The 15525-nt window shown below is 37.1% G+C and overlaps 1 protein-coding gene across 4 annotated transcripts in view; it reads right to left on the bottom strand.

Moving 5' to 3' along the window:
• Positions 1 to 15525, bottom strand: part of LOC150061855 (BEN domain-containing protein 5) — a 971256-nt gene that overhangs the window by 291829 nt on the left and 663902 nt on the right. For all 4 annotated transcript variants that reach the window (XM_090334883.1, XM_090334882.1, XM_090334881.1 and 1 more), the window contains one exon: positions 10711 to 10750. In XM_090334883.1, coding sequence (XP_090191009.1) covers positions 10711 to 10750 — 40 coding nt within the window. The remainder of the gene's footprint in view (positions 1 to 10710; positions 10751 to 15525) is intronic.

Raw genomic sequence — 15525 nt, 5'->3', positions numbered from 1 at the left:
ATAGTCATTGTAAAATGCCATATGATCTCAGGTCATTTTCAAGTAGTATCAGACCTCAATTCATCCCCAATTTCAGGATTAGTGTTTATAACCCAACTCTTAAGTCTGCACACTAGATTTCCCTGGGCAGAGACTTTCAAAGATGAGTTCATAATGATTCAATCACAAAATGAAAACCTGTAGTTATTCTACAAGCATTTCTTAGTAAAATGTTCTTGCTTTTCCTTTTGGCCTAGAATTTGGTAGAAGGTAAGGTCTGCAGCTGTTACAGTCATTGCAAGAACACATGTGGCCTGGGAATAGATTCAACACCGAGTAAGTTATGCAAAAAAAAAAAAAGTACAGATTGTGTCCGTTGAGCCCTATATCAAGATACACAAAATGTCAGCTTTATTTCAGGATAATTCATTTACATGATCCAATGAATTGCCTATTTTAGCCTAAGCTAATTTAGGTTGGGATTGAAGGTTTCTATTTATATAGTCTGTATGCTTTAACATTCACTTTTGTGATTTGAATTTCAGTTTCTTTACGTTTGGCCTTGACCAGGTCTTGCCAGCAGCTTCCTAATTGGATCTTTCTCGTGCTGATTCTATACCATGAATCTGGATGTCAAACCTTCCCAGAGCTTAACCCATCCACATGTATGTTCCCAAATACAACCCCCAGGCCTTATCAAGATCCTCAGATGAGTCCTGGGACCTGGGACCCCATGTAGATTTACCAAGGCAAATAGCTAATGCACACATTTCTTAATCTCCAGGGACCAGGAGAACAAACACGCCTTTCCTTGCTTTTAATTCTAAGATTCTAAAATTTGAAATTTAAGAAATAGTTGGAATAACACTCAATGGTGTTTTTTTCTAAGGTAAACATAGGAGATGGAGGTTTGGAGATAGAGGTGGAATATAAATTGTTGCAAGCTTTCAAGAAAATAAGCTGGTAATGAACACCTTGATGTTCTTTGACTCAATAATTCCATTTCTAAAATAATCAGCATAAAGCAACTTAGGAAAAAGAAATAGATTTCTCACAAGTAATTTTATGGTAGAATTATTTATGAGTAAAACACCCACAAGTCTCAAAATACATACCTTCTTTAAAAAAGTAAGTCATGTTACATATAAAAGATGGACAATATTAGAGACTTAAAAAATAAGTACACCTTTGAAATGCACCTAAAATTCTCATGGATCTAGTAATTTCATCCCTAGGAACCTATATAAGGAAAATAACCTAAAATGTAGACAAAGACATATACGTGGGTTGAGAAACTCTAAGATTGCAAAAAGTAGAATAAAGTTAAATAGCCAACATTACTAGCAGGGGAAAGCATTACTGTTGTATAACTAAGTGAAAAGTCAGAATAAAATTTTATATTCTATATGATCTCAACTATGTAAAACAAAATTATACATGAATAGAAAAAAGGCAAAGAAATATGTTAAAATATTAAGTAGTGATTGCCCTCTGGGATACACTAACATTTCATCTTCATAACTTTTCTGCATTTCTCAAAATTCATACCATAGGCATGTGCAATTTTTTAGCTGAAAAATGATTACAAAAAGATGGTAAGTATGTAAACTACATAGTAACATGGAGATTGTTTATGAAATAATGCTAAGTGAAAAAAGATGTACATAAAACTTACTGTGATTGCAATTATGTAAATATGTTTCTGCATATAGGCAAGAACTGAAAGGAAAATGTATAAATAGAATTAGGCTTTGTATTGTGTTAAGGCTGTGGAATTAGCAGTAATTTATTTTTCTTTTCTGAAGCTGTTTCTAAAGCTGTTTTTAATGATGTGTATAGATTTCTTTGAACCATTTCCTCTATACATATGCACTATGCTGCCAGACTGGCTGCACAGGTTTTGTGTTGGCTCTAAAACTGACCGAAAAGGAGGTGAGAATGGCTGGAACTCTTCTGTTCATTTGTTCTACAAAGGGGTAAAGTTTACATCATGGGGAAAGCAAAGTTACGAAGTTCAAAGTTGTCACGTAACGGCCGATAGAGTTAGCTCATCCCTGTTTAACATAAGGACTGTTGTGACAAGTTTCAGAAGGGATAAAGAACATTATGGATACTTGCGATGGGGAACAAATCTGGAGTTTTAAAAATTTTTAGAATTTTCTGTATCTTGGGAATCAAATGTCTCTTCGGGATGTAGCCTAACCAGGGGAGGAATGCCTGGTGATGGTGATGGCTCTGCCATTCTAGGCTTCCTTTGTCCCTAACAAAGCGGGTAGTTAGACTCCTGTCTGAGAAAGAAGACTTGCAAAGGGTAATTACATAGTAAGGAAATATTTGTATATAGTAATAAAAGAGGAAAAATAACAACAATGTAGTTTCCAATGGAAGCCTAATCACTTAATCACCATATGAGTAGATATTTTATAAATGCCATCTTTTAGGGTAAATTATCAAAAAGCTATATGACAAAGGTTAGCGCCAGTGGTTCAAGCCTGGCTTCTTAGGAGGCTAAGATTAGGGGGATTACAGTTACAGACAAAACTAAGGGGAAACGTTCTAGAGATCCCATCTTACCAGACGAAGCTTGATGTGTGCTCCCAGCTATGGTGAAGAGCATGAATGCAAAGAAAATGGTCCAAGCTAACCTGGGAAAACAGCAAGACTATCTCACAAACAGGCTACCCCAAATATATACTATCCCTGAAAAGCCTGGAGGCTATAGTTCAAGCAGTAGAGGGTGGCATTGCAAGTACAAACCCTTGACTGCAAACACTAGCACTGTCAAAGAAAGAGTGAACACAGAAAAGTAAGAATGAATGAACAAAAGAAAGAAGGAAAGAGAGAAAAAAGATATTCAAACCTGGATATCCACAAACAAGAGTGAATCTGACTCCTATCTCACATCATATCAAAGCATTAACTTACAATGAATCAAACATGTAAATGTATGAGCTAAAGCTGTACACCTTTCAGAAGGAAACATAGGAATACCCCTTTGTGTCCTTGGGTTGGGCATTTTTTTAGATATGACACAAAATATAAGCTGGACTTTATCAAAATTAAAAAAAATTGGCTTCAAATGGTAGTATAGTGAAAGTGAAAAGATAATCAACACACCGACATAAGAAAGCAAACTGCAAACTATAAATCTAATAAAACTGCATCCAGAATACACACATATTAAATTCTCACAATTCACTAAAAGACAGATATAATTTGATTAAAATGGGTAATGGAAAATAATTTGAATAGACATTTCTCCAAAGAAGATACACAAATGGCTCATTAAGCACATGAAAATATATTCAAAATTATTAGATATTAGGAAAATGCAAATCAGAATTACAATGATATACTATTTCATACCCATGAGGATGTCTATAATAAAAAAGATGGATAATAGCAAGTATCAGAGAGGATGTGGAGAAATTGGAACTGTTCTACATTACTAATGGGAATGCAAAATGATACAATTATTTCCTAAACAGTTTTTCAGCTTTTATTCTAAAGTTGAATGCATGAGCAGTAATTCTATTCCTAGGTCTATTTCTGAGAGAACTGAAAATATGTCCACACAAAAATGTTCACAGCTCCAGAAACAATCCAAATGCTCTTTCACAGAGAGATGGGATACCTATATAATGAAATAATCTTCACAAATAAAAATTATGGATTATTGATACATTCTATAATAAGGGAGAACCTTGAAAACATGATAAGTAAAAAAGCTAGTTGCAAAAGGTTCTGTTTGCTATGGTCTCATTTATGACATATACAGACAAACAAATCCACAGAGACAGAAAGTAGACCATTTTCCAGGAACTGGGAGAAGGAAGAAACAGAACGTGATCACCAATTGATTTAGGTTTCTATTTGGGGTGATAACAGTATTCTGGGACCAGACAATGGTGATGATTGTATAACTGTGTCAATATCCTGAAAAACCATTTAACTGTGTCTTTTAAAGGGTAAGTTTTATGACATGTAAATTATATTTTAATAATTTTTTATTTAGCAAAAGTTGAAACGAAAAGCCATATAATAGGGAGGATATCAAAATCTTTTTAGAAGTATGGTAAGTTGCTAAATACTTTAGTCATCTTCATTGGCATGATCTTTCCTATGAGAATATTAGATAGTTCTACTCTGTTGAATTTATGGGTGGCCATATACTTTGAACAAATGTGACTGCCTTCAGAGATTTTACAAGTGGTTACACTCTCATCCTCTCTACTTTCCCCTTTCTGCCATGAAAGCCAATGTGGCAAACGCTGTCAGTACCCTGGGAAATGCCACGTATTTCCTTGACTCCTATTGTATCTGCATGCGTTGAATAAATTCTAACTGATAATATCTATAAACCATCATCAGTGCTTCCTGTAACCAGTGAAAACTGCCATGTCCACATACTGAGAAGATTGGAAATGTCAGAGACTTAATTCCTTCACCCACACTCACATGACTTTGTCTTTCCCAAGGATAAGCCTGGAGCTCCTTTTCCACACAGACTTCCAAGGTTCCCTAGCAGGTTAAGCACTGGTTGCTCTCTGTGATAACTTGCTTGGTAATGAAACTTCCTTCAGTATGCTGTTCCTTCAGTAATTCACCTTGTAAGAGTTTTTCCTAAAGAAATAATTAGAAACCCACACAACCATCTTTATACAAGCATCTTCATTGTGGTATTATATATAATTGACTTCCTTTTCCTGTCTCATAGTCCTGCTTCTCTATCAGTGTCTTCAGGATATCACCCCAAACATACCACTTGCTCTAAAATATTAGTAACTCAAAGTAAGGCACTGAGCCAGCCTCCAAATTGAGGATGTTTAGACAATAAAGATGATCAAAAAAAGTCTGACTAAAGTCCTTGTGGAACCAGTGCTAGGAATGTGACAAAATCATTTGTTTTTTAAGTTTCTGAAATTCTGATGTCACACTTCCTTCGGTGTCAAGCCTACAGAACAATGTGAACTTTTCCTTCAGTATTTGTCATTCTAGAGGGTTTTTTCCCCTAAAGAAATAGAATTACAGACATGTGAAAGGGTATTAATGTATGTGAATTAATGCACCTTCTATCTGGCAAATATCATGTAACCCTTTTATTAATTACAATAAAAAAAGAAAAAAAGAAATAGAATTACATGCAACAAGCTGTACATAAAACTGTTCATTGTGGTGTTGTACTTATCTAATTTATGTTGCAATAGGGAAATACTACTGTTTAGTTATAGAAAATTCCCTCCCAAAGTATTTAATAATATAGAGGATGTTCTATCCAAATGTAAATCTCATTTTTTAAATATCCATTTATGCAAAAGACTTAGTAGTTCTCTCCAGGGTATTAGGTGTTTTACTTGGTGACTAAAAGACTGCTTCTTCGTTTTGCCTCCCTTTCATTGAGAAAAATACATTTTTGAAAAAAAAAACTATAGTTCAATTTCTGGGCTAACAAAATAAATTCATGCTTCAATAAATCTTTATAGTCTTATAAACCAGTAGTATTGCATAGTATGTGGAAAAAGAAACAAAAATGTTCAGTTGAGCTTCATTATATGAGTTATATCTCCATGCTGCTGAAATGACCCAGATGATAAATGATTACGTGGTTCTGAGGCTACTGGTTTGCAGAGAAGAAGACATAGAAAGAAGAGAGGGGTAGCTATGGGACAAGGAGACTAAAGTATTCTCTAGGAGGTGGTGGTCACAGGCAAGGATCCAGTCAGAACAAGAACCTAGACGTAAGAAGAAATGGATGCTCTATTAGTGAGCTCCAAGGCACCATAGACCTAGAAAGGTGAGGAAGATAGATTCCAGGTAAAAGCCATCCTGAAACATTTGTCTTTGGATCTGCCATACCCCAGTATTCCCCAGGTTCTTTCCCAGAGATGTGGGTAGAGGAAACTGCAAAAACTATCCCAAAAGAAGATGTGAGTGAGAAAAACAGAAAATTTCCTTTTCAAAGTGATTCTCCACATTAAAATTGCAAGAGACATGAAGAAACCAAATGCTAAAAATGATACTAAGCATGATCAACAATTGAAACTTGAATTCCCTCCAGACCAAACTTACTTTATGGAGCAAAGATTTTAAAATAAGCATATTGAAGATGTTCAGGGAAACAAATGAAGACATTAAAACAGAACAAGAAATTATGAAATAGAATAGGCAGAAATAAAACAAGAACAGGTGGATACGACCAAAATTAGAAATCTTGGAAATAAAATATATAGTTGTTGAAATATTTTTGAAGATAGAAAAAAATCTAGATTAGACATGGTCAAAAAGTAAATTTATTCATGCAAGTTATGTGTAGAAACTCAGTTCAGTAAGATAAAAAAGAAAAAAATTAAAACATCTTTTAAAAAACATGGGGGCCACTTGATATAATGTAATATCTATTTAAAATGAATACTTAAAACAATGAATCAAAGGAATGGTGAAGGAAACTACATTTGAAGTGATAATTGCCAGTAATTTTCTAGAACTAAAGGAACACATAGATTGTTTGGTAGAAAGTATGCCCAGAATATAAAATAAAAATAGAATAAAGGCAAATACATGAGATAGGGCAGGCTCTCAGAAAGCTTTCTGTCTAGGCAAAATATGATCCCCCAACCTCAGCTTCCCATGGAGGTAAGAGCCCAGGAATCAGCCACCTGCTCCTAGCCTACATTTAATTTTTGTTCTGTTTCAAATCTCATGTTCCTATACAGCATAATGCACAAAAATCAGAGCCCGCACCAGAAGTGCACATTCTTGACTTAAGCATGAAAATGTTGGGATCACCTCAGACAAGAAGCTGCTTAGCTGGTTACTGGTGGTTCAACCTGTAATCCTAGCTACTCAAGAGGCTGAGATCTGAGAATCATGGTTCAAAGCCAGCCCTAGCAGGAAAGTTTCATGGGAGACTCTTACTTATCTCAATAACTTACTCAAAAAAAGTCAGAAGTAGCACTTGTTCCACATGGAAGAGGTCTAGCCTTGAGCATAAAAGCTCAGGAAAAGTATCCAAGTCCTGAGTTCAAGCCCCAGAACTGGCATAAAAATTAATTATAATTTTTAAATATGTAATTGTATCTCCAAAGGAAAAGAATATAAGAGAAAGAGGGAAGTATAGTTTATATTAATTATAAATACTATTAAAATTGGGATTTGTCATAAATAAGACAGTGTAGAGTTGATGAATAGTAAGACTGGTAGGACAAATAGCATAGAAAGAGCCAGAAACAGATTGTGTGTATAGGAAAAACCATGTCACAAGATTGTAATTGTTGACATATGGGTAAAGGAGGAACTAATTATTGCATGGTACTTAGACAATGGGTTATCTTTACATAAATATAAAACAATTAAATTCTATTTCCTATCATACACTAACTAAGATCATTCTTGACTGACATAAAAAGTTATAACCCACAGTATGACATAATACTTATAAGATTTTTAGAATTACATATAGTAGAATATCATATCTTGGTTAAAAAAGTCACAAAAGCAAAGCTCACAAAGCAAGAGATTTAAAAACTTGCTATTAAAATTATAGACGTACTTTTCAAGGATCCAAGCACATCACAAACAAAATTACGAAGTACAAGCCACACTCTGGGAGAAGTTATTTGCAGTGAAGATAAAGGATATATTTAGAAAAATAAATTCTGAATTTTTTATAAAGGAACTATTCAATAGAATATACACAAATGATATGGGGAGTTAATTCACAGAAAAGACTAAAACATCCAGTTAATATAGGAAAAGACACTCAACCCCACTTGTAATCAGGAAACCATATTATAATGACAATGGGATACCATTTCCCATTTATCACAATGACTGGCAAAATTCATAGGTGTGATATTTCAAAGTTCTGAGGATGCAGGGAAAGGGAAATTTGCTTTAGAGAACAACTGACCATTATGCAGTAAATTTGAATATGCATATAATCAGTAATTTCTCTTCTACTCTCTATATCCTAGAGAAGTTCTCATTCTTATGCATAAGGACACATACAGAAAACAGCTCTTAACACTCTCTGTAATTCCAAAAAAAGATCATATAAATTATGATCAGTAAAATGGAGATAAATGATACTATATCCAAATATGGAATACTCCACAGCAATTAAAAGAATATACAAGAGCCATTTGTATCAACATGAATTAATGTCTTCAGTGTATTGAGTATGGAAAGAAATGTTGACTATTTTGCTGATATGTTACTATTCACAGGAATTTATGCAACTCTAAGTCACTTTTATGTACACATGGAAGTGGTGCTGTGGCTCAAATGGTAGGGCAATAGCCTTGTACTGAAGAGCTCAGGGACAGTGCCCAGCAAGGCCAGAGTTCAAGCCTCACAACCAAAAAAAAATCTACTTCACTTTTATGAACACATAGATATGGGGAAATACTGATTAAATGATAGGAGTTACTTCTAGGATAGTAGAAGACAGACTCATTTAGGAATGAGTACAGAAAAATTTCAGTGGTATCTGTTCATTTTTGAATGGGAAACTCTGGCTTAGATGGCACCATGCTGATATGATAAAGCCAAGGTGTTGGAAAGGCATGGTAAATGGTTGTCATTATATGATCTACTCTTTTTTATGCGTTCAGAATTATTCCCAATAAACAAAGTAAAATTTCTAAAGAAGATACCATACAGATTGTTAGTAATTCCAAATTCCCAATGAGCATTTCCGAAGGCTCCTAGTCTATATGGAATGGCAGGCAGCAGCAGCAGCCTGCCGTTGTATGTTAAGGATGTTTTACTGAGGAGGACCAAAAAGCCGGAACCTCCCACTTGCAGCCCCAGCTAGGTAGCAAGTCCACTGCAGACTACTGGAGTAAGAGAACTGGAGTGAATCTGATAGTGAGAGACAGTTCATGGAAATGTTTCTGACATGAGATGGAGTCATCCAGATAATACCCATTCTAATGGTGCTTCTTAACCTTTCCGAGCCAGGGAACCCATGGGTAATATTTGTCTGGCACTCTGACAAAGTGTAGAGAAAAGCACCTTGGGGGAAGGGCTGGACTCCCGCTGCCCAGGTCTACCTGTGACCCGGAGAACTTAATGGATCGATATCTCACAACAACACTGAAGTGTAGCCTAGTTGCTGAACACAGTGTGCCACACCTACCTTCTGAGGAGTGCTGACCCGGAAGATATTCTTTTCTAGTGTAATAGGAGGGATAATTATAAACCACTCAAACTCCAGCAGTGCTGAGAATTTTGCAATCCCACAGCTATCTAAAAGGAGTGCACTGGGACTTACAACTACTCTGTTCAAATGTGTGCAGTTGCAATTAGGAGTAGAAAAGGCTACCATCAAAAGAATACAGTTTAATGATCTAAAAATGTCCTTCAAAAGCAACTGACAACAGATCAAGAACCCCCTCCAAGTCATCTTAGACATTATATCAGGATTGAGCAGAGACTGAGATGTGGAAACCAGGGTAGAGCGTTTGTAGTGGAAAAGGCTTCAATTACAAAGCAATGAAAAGGGGAAAGCAACTTGACAAGGAAGACTGATCAGGCCACATGAGTGACCCATTCTAGTTAGCCAATAATAGGGAATTCCTCTAAACATTAATCATATATATATATATAACAAAATTAATTCCATAGATTCAACATTTTTCAAGTGAGTTTCATATTTATTTTTCTGAAGTGTCAAGTCCAAAGCAATATAGGAAGGCCATCTGAGCTGGATGGTCCCAACTTACATTTTCAGTCATTGTCTTGTACTCTACTTACATAGACCAAGTGACCAATCTTTGTGCTAGAATATGACCTGCAAAGCGCAATTTCTCAGTTTCTTCGAAAAAGAAACAATTGGTCCCCTACCAGACTTGGTAGAAGATAGGGCTGATACAGTTTAGCCATATAGGTTACTGAGATATTGAAATATATTTGTATTTATTGCTTATTAGTCATCCCCTGGTCCTTCCTCCTCCCTTAGCATCCTGTGTCCTTACATTGCTGTGTGAATACATAGTACATAGCACTCACCAGGGCTCTTAAATATTTTGAGTATCACCCACCAGTGCAAATGAACTACCATATCCACTGTTAAGTGCTCATCAATCCTCCTGGCACCTCCACCCGCTTGGTTCTGTGAGATAATTGAACTTCTCCATTTTGCCTCAATTGACCAAACCAAAGTAAAATGCCTCTCTGGCAAAATTAAACTGCACAACCTCTCTCTAGGTTAGATGTCATGCCAAGGGGAAAGGAAGATCCTTTTAATCCCATGCCACATCTTTGTTGGGGGACTCTTTCTTTTAAATGCAAGACCCTCAAGCCCTACCAACCATTCGATCACTTTCACAGCCTGCCTCCTCCTCTGAGCCATTTTTCCTTGTATTTCATGACACCTTTAAGTCAGCTTCTCCATTCCCCATAATTTTAAAATGTATCACTCCGAAAACCAGGACAATTCCTTGACATCTGAATGGGCTGAGTGATTTGATAAAGAACTTGTTCCTAGAGTATGGAACATCCACAGTATCAGCCCAGCTGTGTGCAACGTAAAGATGAGGCAGCTCAGAGCAGGGAGGGAGAAAAGAAAGTGCTCCTGGGGTACCAGGTGGGAGGAAGAAGGTCATTCAGAGCATAAAACTTTTGCTGTTCTTTCAGGGAGTCAAGGTAAAAGGGCACGAAATGCATTTGCATTGGCAATAAGGCAGGAAACAGCAAAAAGTCAAAGCAGAGCAGCCGGTACCTACTCACCAGGGTTGGTTATTGTCAGGAGGTCAAGTTGTCGCTGTTGCTGCAAAAGAAAACACACTGTGAGAACACTGATTTAAGCCACAGCCAGATTTGTGCTTAGCAGGTCAGGACAGACATGGAAAGTGATGTTTAGCCACAGAGAGCTGTATAAATTTTATGGAATACAGTCATGATTCACAACTCTGCAGAGGGTCCTGACACAGGGAATGGACAGCCTTTTTGCTTATTCTTGGAAGTGAAGCTAAGAGTGCTTTCATGGCTTCCAATCAAACCCTAGTAGAATAAGGCCTGCTTAGGGCCGCAAAGGAAGTTCTTTTCTGCAAAGGAAATTCTTTTCCATTCTCTCAGCTGAGAGCTCATTTGTCTCTACCAGACTATCTTACATTTCTTTGCTCACACTGGAGGCATTGGCTGAGTCTCTGATACCCAAGTCGACTTCTTTGTAGTAGGTGCCTCTATTACTTTCTACTTCCAATAACCGTGTGTGTGCCCATCCTAGGGCTTGAACTCAGGGCCAGGGCACTGTCCTTGAGCATTTTTGCTCAAGACTAATGTTCTACTACTTGAGCCATAGCTCCACTTCCAGCTTTTTTGATGTTTAATTGCAGATAAACATCTTGTAGACTTTCTTCCCAGGCTAACTTTGAACAATGATCCTTAGATCTCAGCCTCCAGAGTAGCTAGGATTACAGGCGTGAGCCACCAGTGACCACCTCAAATAATAACTTCTTTCTAATTAAGATACTTCACTGTTGGTTTATTTCTCCAGCTTGTTCAATAGTGCTAAGACAATTTCCATATGCTGATCCAATCATTCCTTCTCTAACTGAATCCCTATCCTTTTGTATCAGTACAGTAGGTGACATGTTTGAGGCTGTTTGGCCTTGGTTACCCCCAGGGCTGAGGTGATTATTATTTCCGGAGGCCTCTGTTCATAGCAATCTCCTGGGAAGGTCTGTCATGACCTGGAGGTTATAGAAATCTGAGTGTAGAAGTGAATATTGAAGGTTCTTTGGGGAACAGCAATGTAAAGCTTCTATATGACTTCTTTTTTTTTTTTTTTGCCAGTCCTGGGCTTGAGCTCAGGGCCTGAGCACTGTCCTTGGACTTTCTCAAGGCTAGAGCTCTACCACTTGAGCCTCAGCACCACTTCTGGCTTTTTTCTATGTATGTGGTACCGAGGAATCGAACCCGGGTCTTCATGCATGCTAGGCAAGCACTTTAACCACTAGGCCAAACTCCCGGCCTTCTATATGACTTCTAATAGGGTTCCTTTAGTCTTTGAGTCATCCCTCTTTTCTAAACTTGATTTACCACAAATAGTGGTGAAAATCTATTTTTTTAAAAAAATTTTTTCTTTAACATGTCAAACTCCATTTTGAGGATCATTGCTTTAGTCCTTAAATTCCAGGCTTTCATTGTTCTTTAAATGCATCTCATCATTTTTCCTTGTCTTGCCATCTTTTACCTGACTTTTGTTTATCTTGTCTCTTCTTAAAATTCAGCTTTAACACAGAGGGGGAAGGCAGTAACATTTTTGAGTACCAACTAAAAGTCACAGTATAGGTTCATTGATATATCATTTCTTTTCATGCTCTTAGAAATCCTTCAGTGTAAATTTCATATAGAGAAAGTACATAACATTTGGATGCCAGGACTAGAACTCAGTCAGCTGTTATCCTGGTTATAAAGTCCAAAGTATGACAATATACATAAATCATTTAGCAAAATGCTTGAAACTTAATAGAAATGTCTTATTATTGAGGTTGTTATTATAGACCCTTTGACCCCCTGATTTATAGAAGCTGCCTCATCCCTGGGCATAGAATTATTGATGCTTAGAGTTCAGGAATCATCTATTGACTTACTACTAGAGAAGAAATCCCCTCTACAATGTCCCTATCAGTTGAATGAACTGTTTCACTCCTTTTCTCCACAGGAATGGTAGTAATGGTATTTCTTATTGGTCAGACAGCTCTTTTCAGAGCAGGATGAAGTGTAGCTCACTTAATGATAACTTCACTGTTTATAGCTGCCTAAGACCTTGACAGTCCCTTATAAGTCTAAAGGAGATTGGTGTCTTTGTCTCTCCATGCTAAGTATTTTCTGTTCCTTTGTTCTTATGAGACTTGGTTTCAGTTCTCTTTGTCATCAGGATAAACTTCTTATCCATTTTACTGACTAAATGGATCACTGTCAAAACCTCTCTGGGATCTTTTTACCCATTATTTTTATAACTTTTCACAACCTAAAAGCAGATATGTAATTTTTGAGGTCTTCTCAATCACATATCCTTGCTTTCTGTCCAGTTCATAACTCATTCCAGTTGTCTTCAAGCAAACAGTGCAACAACTCTAAGATGTTATTCATCTACACAGCAAATGTGGATTCTCAAACTGACAAGAAACACACTCATACATGCCAGCTAGAAGGAATGCTGGAATGCCTCCCCTTCCTAACATGAAACCAAAACACTGGGGAAATTGGCTCAGGATGCCTTTGCCAAGGACAACCTGTTTGGCTTGGCACTTCCTCGTGCATAAAGGAAGAATCCGTTGTGTCTTTCTTTTTCCATAAGAATAACTTTGGGATGATTATAGTTGATAAAGGAGTTTTATTTGTCTGAACAGTTTCTAACTTCTAAATTAAGAACTATAAGGAAATGGCAACTTGATGTCTAAGGTCCAGAAGAGAAAAAAAGGCAAAACAATAACAACAACAAAAAAAACCCCTGCTGTGAGTCAGACACACCTGTGTCTCAGCATCTCTATGTGATATTGTGTAACTAATAGTCTGCTTCTATCCTTATCTTCATAACTCTAAAATGAGCAAGTGAGGTGGAAATATTAACAATAAACTCAGAGTTAATTGCAACTATGATATTTCTCTCTCTCTCTCTCCTCCCTCTCTGTCTCCCTCTCCTTCTCCCCCTCCCTTTGCCGCTCTCCCTCCTCCCCCCTCTCTCCTGGAGCCCCTCCTCTTCACTTTCCAAGACTTTCATAAATCGGCTCAATACACCTACTCCTAAACCTACCCCATTTCTTTCCCTTCTCAGAGAAGAATGTATATTTCACACTTGGTTCGTCTAACACATCTTGTAAAATTTATCTGTTGCAGCATGTGCTTTGTCTTATTTGCTCATATGTCTCTCTTACTTGGTCCTCACTACAAGTTAGGCTATGCTATTTCATCTCTATTCCTCCAGTGCCCAGAACAAAACCATGGTTGATGTCATCTAGTTCAAATGACTCAATTATTTTGTTATTCCCTCTTCAGTGATCCTGGTCAGTTGGAATTAATCAGCATAAAAAGTAAACATGTTCTTTCCTTCTTCAAGTTTTTACTCTATCAAATCCTTGGGTTTTCTAGTCTTTATATCCCCTCCCCCCTCGACACCCTCCTTATTTCTGCATCTAGCAATGAGCAACAAACCTATCTATCTCCTCTTGGGGAGTTTCCTTTCTTCACTTGATCACCATGTTTTTTTTCTGGACTCCTCCGATACCACCTGTTTGACTCCTGGCATAGTGATGAACGAATTCAAATCTGGAGACAAACCCATTAACCTACAAATCCATTAACAAATGTGTGCTCCACCTAGTGGTACAGACAAGCAAGTGTAGGCTGTCGCTTAACATGTAGTTACATATAATTGGAAACTGCTGCAGAATGACTGTGCAAAAATTTTAACTATGAAAGTGGAATAGTCAAATAATTCCCTCAAATTCTTCAAAAAGGGAATAAAATTAAGAGAATTTTTTCATGACTAGTGTAACTAGCATGCTTATTTCAATGAGAAACAGTACAGAATCATATAAAGTAATGAATTACAGAATTGGATAATAATGTACCATCACTTATATACTGATAAATACTATATGTTAGAGATAAAGAATCACTTGATTATTTTAAGTAACCAACTGAGAAAGGTGAGATACTTGTATATAAAGATGATACATTAACTTGTGGAAGGCAAGATATATAATGAATAAAGTCAGGAAGGCTGGTTTGGTAGGGCAACTATGCTTGCTAGTTGTTAAAACATCAGCTGTCCAAAGAAAGGCAGAGGGTTTTTGTTTTGTTTGTGGTGATGGTGGCAGTGGTGGTGGTATGAGGGAGTGGGTAAAAAGACTTTCTTGGGTAAAAAGACTTCATACCCAGACAAGGACAATATTCTAAATGCTTGGGTGGTATTTTACAGACTATAGGAGAAATGTGAAAATGGTATGTTGGATCAGTCAGGAGTTCGTAGGTGGGCACCTGGCTGTGTATAAACCTATATCCAGTATTCCCCAGTAGAAATGGTACCCACAGACATTCAGAAAAGACCATTTCTGTACTAAGCCACTGTGGAATGCAGGGGATCACATCACCAAACAGCTACTGCAGGGAGGAGATTCTATGGTCATCAGGAATAACCTCTGAATTGGTGACATACAAAAATTGCCAGAGCATCTGTAGGGGATGTTTAGGAAGTTGTCTGCCAGTACCCATCCATTTAGTCCCCATCCAGTAGATGTCATTTTGTGAAGACAATGTCACCCCAACTCTGGTCACCACTGACTGCTTCAAGAGTGGAATTTCTGGAAGCAGAGTTAATTAAAAATGCCACCAAAGAAATATGTCATAGTTATGGGTACAATTATCAATAGAAGCTATAGTTGTCCTAAGTTTAAGAACTCATTTTTTTTGCCAGTCCTGGGCTTGAACTCAGGGCTTGAGCACTGTCCTTGGACTTTCTCAAGGCTAGAGCTCTACCACTTGAGCCTCAGCACCACTTCCAGCTTTTTTCTATGTATGTGGTACCAAGGAATC

Source organism: Megascapheus bottae, chromosome 6, assembly GCF_031878675.1.
Source record: "Megascapheus bottae isolate mThoBot1 chromosome 6, mThoBot2.hap1, whole genome shotgun sequence".
NCBI classification, from domain to species: Eukaryota; Metazoa; Chordata; class Mammalia; order Rodentia; family Geomyidae; genus Megascapheus; species Megascapheus bottae.
This window is presented reverse-complemented; position numbering and strand designations above follow the sequence as displayed.